The 8,384-nt window shown below is 46.9% G+C and overlaps 1 protein-coding gene across 10 annotated transcripts in view; it reads left to right on the plus strand.

Annotated features, from left to right (window-relative positions):
* ADORA2A (adenosine A2a receptor) overlaps positions 1–7,750 on the plus strand; it is a 28,690-nt gene extending 20,940 nt beyond the window's left edge. For 9 of the 10 annotated variants that reach the window (XM_035341089.1, XM_035341087.1, XM_035341088.1 and 6 more), the window contains exon 3: positions 1,592–7,746. In XM_035341089.1, coding sequence (XP_035196980.1) covers positions 1,592–2,552 — 961 coding nt within the window. In that variant the 3' untranslated portion in view covers positions 2,553–7,746. Of the gene's footprint in view, positions 1–1,591 lie in introns of all 10 variants that reach the window. The other variant, XM_035341086.1, reaches the window with a different exon arrangement.
* Positions 7,751–8,384: the final 634 nt, after the last annotated feature.

Genomic DNA, 8,384 nt, shown 5'->3' on the forward strand with positions numbered 1-8,384 from the left:
TCAGGACCCACCACTTGCTGGAGAAACCTTCTCATTTCACAGGATCAGCTGAATCCCTCCCTGATTTCAGGAAGGTGGATTTAAATGTATTTTGGGTGCTGGGAATTGTGTGGTTGACTCCCTCACCCGCTCCTCCTTTTCCAATTTGGAAATGCAGTTGCGGAAAGGAGACTCAGGCCTGCCAGGTCGTGTGTGGAGCCAAGCTGTTCCCAAGGTCCTGCAGCAGGGATTAAAAGCGTGTGGGATCTCCGTTCTGTGCTGTGCCCAGAGAAAGCAGCACCTCCACGCCTTTGTTTTGAACTGGCATTGGGATAGGAGCATGAACCTGTGGGATTAGCTATCTTGTTAAGAGACGGAAGGATTTCTCTGGCTTGTTGGAGGAAAAAAAATGTTTATTTGCTGAGAGGATTCTGGGGACGGAGGGAGAAGGAGCACTGGGTAAACACTGGGAGCCCGGAGCTGCTGTGGTCTGCCTGCAGACACAAGGGGTCAAACACAGTGTGGGACCCACGCTGGACAATGTGGGAACCCAGCTATCCGCTTTCTGTGCTGAGCATTACCAAGGAAAGGAAACTGCATTGAAATGTCAAATTTTTGCCCTGATTTAGGTTTTTAGAGAGAACTGGTGGAGTCAGCTCAGGCCTCACAGTAACCTGTGGAGTCTTGGGAACTGGCTGATGTTTCCAACAAACTGAGAGCCCTGGCTGCACTGTCAGGTTTTTGCCATGTTGCTTATGGGCTCTTTCAGCAGATCTCGGAGGATTTATTGCTAGGAGCACAGGCTTGAGCCAGGCGGGTCAATATCCTCACCACTGAGGCTGCCTTTGGTGTGTGCAGTGCAGTAGTCAGAGCACTGTCCTTAGCTTGATTCCTCCTGTATGAGGAACTGACGTGGGGTCAGCTTTCTGGGCTGCTGAGGGAAACTGCTGGCCTTGTCTCCATTTTTTAAGGAAGGTTGGTGATGACTTCTTGGACTCCTTGAAAGTGCTGTTGTGGGGCAGAGGTGCTGTGCAAGGGAACGCCAGCCTGGCCTCTGCAGTTCACTCAGCAAAAGACTTCCTCCCAGAGCCAACCTGAGAGTGGACGTGGGGCCAGCAGCACTGTGCCTCTGAGATCTTTGGTGCCATTTGGCTCGCAGATCAACTGTGAGACAGGCTGAGCAATTTGGTGCTAGGATTCTGTGCTAGAAGCCTGTTCCCTTGGCAGAACAGAGGAGCTACCTCAGCCTTCAGTGAAGGAGCCAGGGTGGTTTTCACCACCAAGAGTCAGAGCAGTGCTGCCAGTTATCCAGGCTGCAAGATCCGTGTGCATGGCCAAGTGGGATGGTAGAGTGGAGGCACATGGCTGAAAACCATGTTCATTTCCCTGCTTTTCTGTAGCCTAGTCACTGCCTAAAGGAAAGAGGAGGGAAATAGATGGCATGCAGTGGTACCATGGAGTCCATGCTGTGCTGGGTGGGTTCTGCACAGCAGTTCAAAGACCCACCTGAAGAAGTGGGCGCCTTTCTTGCTGTCTTCTGGGCCATTGTTTGGGTGTCAGGGGTTTGTTGAATGATATTGGTGTAATTCCCATTTTTTCCTCTGCTTTCTAGGTACAATGGCTTGGTGACTGGCTCTCGAGCCAAAGGTATCATTGCCATCTGCTGGGTATTATCTTTCATCATTGGCTTGACACCCATGCTAGGGTGGCACAAGCGCTCCCAGATTGAAGAGCTGGGTACTAATAAGTCCTCTCCCATCAACTGCAGCAACAGTATGGTGGTGTGCCTATTTGAGGCGGTGGTCACCATGGAGTACATGGTCTACTACAACTTCTTTGCCTGTGTATTGTTGCCCCTCCTCCTCATGTTTGGTATCTACTTGAAAATCTTCATGGCAGCCCGGCGACAGCTCAAGCAGATGGAGAACAAGATGGTACACGGGGAGCGCTCACGCTCCACTTTGCAGAAGGAAGTCCACGCGGCCAAGTCTTTAGCCATCATTGTTGGATTGTTTGCAGTCTGTTGGCTTCCACTACATATTATTAACTGTTTTACCCTTTTTTGCCCTAATTGTGCCCATGCTCCCCTCTGGTTGATGTATTTGGCCATTATCCTGTCCCATGCCAACTCAGTGGTAAATCCTCTTATTTATGCCTACCGGATCAGGGAGTTCCGATACACCTTCCGCAAAATCATCAGCCAGCATATCCTGGGCAGGAAGGAGCAGTTCAAGGCAGGAACGGCCAGCATTAGGACTTCCACCCACGGCGGGGATGGCGAGAATGCCAGTATACGAATCAGTGAGTATGCACTGGAGGTATACACCAATGGAGAGATTCACAGGGATCCTGAAAAGCAGGACTTGAACAAATGCAAAGCTGTCTTGGAATGGCACCAGAATGGGAATGCTCTGGACATGGAGACAAATGGGCATCTCCCACATTCCTGCAGAAATGGAATTCTCTCAGATGCATGCATGAACAGAGAGCTTCACAGCGAAGAGCTAATTGATGCCCAGGTGTCTTACTCGGATCTAGAAAGCACAGCCTTCGCAGCAGCTGATGTTTCCTGATGAGTCCTTCAAAGTCTTCCTGGTAGAATTATTTTATTTTCCGTTGGTGGCCTCTGCCATGGCAGAAAAGGAGTCTGGGGGGCGGGGGGAGAGGTGTGTATTCAGATTGCTGTGGAGAAAGGGGTCCTTACCCAGGACTCTTGGGATGACCCTAAATACTAGACTGGAGAAAAGCCAAGAGACCATCGAAGTGGACTAAGAAAGGAGGGACATGCTGCCCATCACTGACCTGTCATCAAGAGCAGTGCGAAGGTCAAAGATGGCATTCCAAGGTCAACACTGGGAGACTCTCATGATGCGGAGCATATCATGACGTTATGCTGTACTGCGTGTCTGTGGTTGTACATCAGTTTTGCTGTTATTACCAACAGAAATAAAACCATGGCTGGAAGTATTCACTTAACTGCAAAGAGCAACAGGGAGGGACCTCCAATTCTTTGGCCCTGCAACAAATGGAAGGAGGATAGCAACATCTATTGGTCAGGAAGGATGCCAGCAGCTATTTGGAGGAGGAATTTACCTGAGGGGAACTTTGGATACCTTCAACCATGACATTTTGTCTTTCAGTTTGTGTTTTTAAAGCTTATACTGCAACAGGTTGCTTGGACATTTTTTCTTGTCTTGTTTAGATTCCATTATGTTAAGTTATAAAGATGGGCAAGAACTCATAGCCGTTCCCTGAGCGCTCAGTGTTCCAGATGCACAAGACAAATATAACCTCATAGCTCTCCACTCTGTCAAACAAATCATGAAAAACCAAGACCGTAATGTGGAGTTCCCTTAGCAAAAGGGCTGTTAGCAGGACGCGGTGCTCGACCTTGCAGGGCTGTGTTACCAGGGCTGGTAGTGCCCCGAGGTGGTGTGGGGAGCTATCAGGTGGGAGGTGTCCGCAGGCTGGTGGGCACTGTCTGGCTACTGCTTTTTCCCTCTGTGTCTATGCTTGTCCTGGGGTCCTGGAATGCAAATTATCTTTGTGGTCCTAAGTTTTCATTCTCATTCAAAATGCTATGGGATGGGGTTTGTTTTCCTTTTTTTTTTGAGGGTGGGGGGTGGAAGGGATAAGGGGGAGGAAGGCAACGTGGGACGGGACATACTTATTACTTACTTCTGGAATCCCCATGAGCTCTATTTGAACACCTTTTCTCCTGTGATTTCAGTTGCTTCCTGATGTGCTTTACTGTGAAGCCTGATGTATCCCTGCAGTGCAGAGGCCAGCAGATCTGGGTCTGTCTGATTAGAAGATGCTCCTACTCTGAGGAGCTGGCAACAATCAGTAGTAGTGGAAATCTGCTCAGAAACTGCAGTAGTCTGTGTAAGAGAGAGAGGCAAACCTGCCGCAGCAAAGGTATGCACTGATAAGGTTTGTTGTAGAGCAGTTTCACAGCGGTTTGGTAACTTCCTGTATCACTTGTTAGCTCTATCAGTATCACTTGTAGCTCAAGGATAGCAGAGAGCCATGCTAGCTTGTATTCTACCTAAATCTTGTTCAGTCTTTGTTTTAAGGACAAATATTCCACGCCCAATGCCACTAGCCTTCTGGGGAGACAGGCAAGTCATACTAGACATGGTCCTACAAGAAGGCTAGAAGTCTGGTAATTCCAGGGATCTGGACTTTTTCCATAGCTGAAAACATCAGAGGTGTCAGCCCACAACCCTGGGTCCTCCTCATATCCCTCCACTGATGTTTCAGAACCCAAATAGTCTCATTTGCAGGAAGGAAAGGGGGACTGGATTTTGATATTTGGGGAAGAACACATTAGGTTTGTGTGTTCTCATTCCATGTTTATTTTAAAAAATGTGAAGTATTAGAATGACAGGCAGTTTTATTTGAAGAAACTTTTCTTTTTTACCAGTCTGTCTGCATGAAGGTGGGGAGTAGTTTAGAATGTTGAATGTGTTCAAGTACGTAACTGCTCTAGGCTAGCACAAAGCTTACTGTGAGATGGATAAAAAGATGTGGTTGCCACCCCAATCCTTACCAGGAAGACAGACAAGTATGAAGAACAATAGCATCCACAGTTCAGCTGCTTTCTTGGCACGGCTCTTCCACGTAGTCTTAACGTCAGAGGAGTGGATTATCACTCCAGCACCACTAACAAATACTAAGCTACTTCTCTGTGACTGACGTTGCAGGTAGTTCCTTTGTAGGGTGTTTGGGATCTTGTTACTCTCGGTCTTGATGGAATATTTCTGTAGGTTGTGTGCAGGATGACTCCTCTGGCCTCCTGAAACAGCAGCAGAGGAATTCAGTCAGGAAAATGGGGGTCTGAACTCTTTGGGCCTCAGCTGGGAGCTGAAATGTTTCTAAGAATAACACAAGATTACATCCGGTATTCATGTCAATAACAATTAGGTCCACAAAGAAGCAGAGCAGGGGAGGAAGTGTGGGAAAATACCAGCATTGCTCATGTGCTGGAACACACGCGAGTGCAGAAGTGTCTCCTGTTGAGCTTTAGTTGCCATTGTAAAGGGATATTTTATGCCACGTTGCATCAGATTTTCAACAGCTGATGTAGGTTGGTTGCTTTCTATTGTTTCCTGGGCTTCTTCACACTCAATTATGGGAGTAGCTTGCTTGCTTGCCACAGGAATAGAATTGAACTATGCTGATGTGACACACTTAAGATTGTCTCTCTGGAAAACTTTCCTGCCCAACCGGATCGCCATGCAAGCTGACTTTGCGTTTCCAGATGTCTTGAAATCAGTTTTTCTCTCACCGATTGATGTGCCCCCCAAGAGTGTCCAGTCCCTTTCAATAGTAGTGATCTAGATGTGAAATGAAAAGGGTATGTGAAGGGGCCAGGGGATGTGTGTAGGAGGAAGTGCAGTGGGTGTAAGGAGGCAGCATGTTCTATACAGCATTGGAAGTCTGGTCACAGGAAGGAAGAATGGCCAATTGCGCCACATGCTGTGTGCCTTCTGGCAAACATATGTCTGAGATGGACCTTCAGAAGATGTTTCCAAAGCAGTTCTTGGAGGGGGAGCATGAACCTTTTGAACAGAAATTTTGGAATTCTTATTTGTTTCCTAGGGATCATGATTTCAAGGCTTCCATCCCTTTTTTTAAGAAAAAGAAGTTTTAAAGTCCTATGAATGAAGCCTGCTCTTCTCTCCTTCTGCCAGTGCCTTCTAGTCTTAAGAAAAGTACCTCTGCCAAACTACACAGGGCAAGGATCATTTTTAAAAGTTAAATATTTTTTTCCTAACCTCCCCACTCATATCCCGATTTTCTTCCCAGCTGAAGATGTAGCTAATGAAATAGCTGTTCTCGATAAGCAGAGACGGTACCAAGATGAAAGGAAGAATGAGGTGACCATCAGGAGAGGCTAGAGAAGATTTTCTTGGGAATCCAAGGTGCAGTGGGTCCAAAAAGTAAGAGCTGGTGTAAGAAGAGGCTAATTTCATTGAATTGGAACGTGTTACTAAAAATGGCTCACAACCCATAGAGAGATGTGGTGCCTCGTTCGGTGTGAGGGCATTCCATGAATTTCAGCATTCCCTTGAGACTCTTAGGCTCCAGGGTTTATTTGCTTTATAGGGTTTTGGAGAAAGTAAAATTCTGATCAGTTGCCAGGAGTAATTTTATCTAGAGTTCTTCTTAGGTCTGTCTTCTCTATAGGACACTGTTTTTTGTGTGTGCAAATGCACTTAAAAAACTTGTCCTGCAGTTTCCTTTTGTATCAGCAGTGTTTCAAAGCTCTGTGCAAGCTTGGACTGCAGCTCTTGAACAGAGCTGAGCAAGAGGAGAAAGAGGCTGATGCTGGTTTGACAGAGGGCACTAGCAAAGGGGCACGGTAGGACAGGGGGGGTTGCTGTAGACAGAAGGGACTTGTCACTAGTCCCAACTGGTGCTTGCAAGCTTATTGTGCAGATGAGCTTGGGGGTTACATGGAGTAGTCTGAAACTTTATCGTTCTTTGAACTTTGTAAAGAAGCTCCAGAGGATGCTGGAGGATGTAGGAAAGTCTCTAAGGTGTGAGAGCAGACTGGAGTGTTAGGGTTAGATGGGAAATCTCGGTGGGAAAGGAGGATTTGTGGGGTGTGTTTGGGAGGATTTCAGGGGAGTGGGAATGTGCTGGGAGGTGCTGGGGATTGCACAGATGGTCTCTGGGAAGTGGGGCTGGCATGAGCCCAGGGCATGACTTGCTGAGGAAGGACTCTGGAAGTGTTGTGTGGTCTCATGGCTCCTCAGGATCATGGCAGAAAGGGAGGCAGCCTTGGCCCGTTATCTACAGAGGGTTGACTTTGTCTGGTCTAAATATGACTGAGGTAGAGAGATTTTTTCCTGGATTATCTCATTTTCAGATGCATTGTCTCATTTCATGAGTGCGTTCAGGTGTAACAAAAGCCCTTCTGCTTCATGAACATGAACTGGTAACGCCCCCCTCTCCCCCTCATCAATTTAGCTGTGTTTTGTGGGAAGGACAAGCATGCTGTAACTGCTGTGATGCATTAAATCTGCATAATGCTCTCTAGTGGTGTTTGGTAGGCTTAGCTGCCTAATAGTCAGTTCTCTCCTGATCTGTTCTGGGCATCAGACTGCTCTGAGAAAGACCAAGGAGCTTTGTCTTTCTAGCCTTGAGCTTCTGGCCTTCTTTACAGTAAAGCACATCAAGAGTAACTAAAATCACACCAGTTCCTTGTTTGCATGAGAGGTGACTGAACCTAACAGACTGAGAATCCCCAAAAGGGGACGATGTTCTGTGTAACTCCCTGTCTGATTCATCTGCTGGGACTCTTAACACAAGCATGCATTGAATTCAAGACTGGAACCTGTTGATCTGAGAACATCCTTTGCTTCCCTTGTTCTGTCCCAGGAGCTGGTATTCCTGCCTCCGTCCTGTGGAGCAGTTGTCTCTGTGGTCTGTGAGCCAAGACACTATGAACACCCTGCTGCACATGCTGTCACTAGGAAACACTCTTTTAATTTAAATGTTTTATGAATATAGTTGTTGTTTTCCCTCTGTTTGTCAGTTACCAGTGGGAGGGGAGGGAAAGGGGTGGGAGAATCTGTGCATGCATATGTATTTAAAGTGCATTGACCAAAATTGTTTTTTATTTGTTTGTTTTGAACCTGTGAAATTTTCATATCTGTGAAGTCATCAGACTGCTGGGCAGTGAGGAGCCACTGGTGCTGCTGAGTCTGTCTTGGTTACATTTCTTAATAAGCATTAAAATAAAATATATTTGTAAAAGAGAGCGTGAGTGTCTTTGTCCAAGGAAGATCCTGCTGGCTGACTCTGTTTTGTAAATATTTTATTATTATTATTTTATTAGCTTTTTTCCATAGATCTGTCCCTGGCACTACTTCTTCATTTGCTGAAGATGTTAACATCGACTCAGGTGACTGGAAGCCCCGTAACATCCTGGGATCTGTCAGCTTGGCAATAAAAGTTTACAGCTGCGTACTGAACACAAGGTAGAGCACTGTATTTGCCCAGAACACTGCAGCAGCAGAAACAAAGCATTACTAGTGGGACCTGGAGGAGATACATGGAGCACACCACTTTGCCAGCTATGACTGGAGCATCTCAGCCCTTTGGCTCTCCTTCCACACATCAGACATCACTCTAACACCACTGCTACTTCAGCCCTCTGTCCTGTCTGCCAATACTGCTCAGACTGAGCTAGCCCCAGCCTGATAGCCAGATTAGTCTGGAAATGGAGGCAGTGAATTTAAATGCTACTGTGGTGCCTCTCAGGCCAATGTTGACAGGAAGCAGCAGGAACAATTTCCAGCTTTTCACAGCTGGCAGCTACTAAATGTGTGTGGGGAGGTTAGTGAAAGTCTGTGTGATCCAGGAGCATTTGGAATTGGGAAGCGTTGAAATGA

This window comes from Oxyura jamaicensis, chromosome 15, assembly GCF_011077185.1.
Source record: "Oxyura jamaicensis isolate SHBP4307 breed ruddy duck chromosome 15, BPBGC_Ojam_1.0, whole genome shotgun sequence".
Taxonomy (NCBI): Eukaryota; Metazoa; Chordata; class Aves; order Anseriformes; family Anatidae; genus Oxyura; species Oxyura jamaicensis.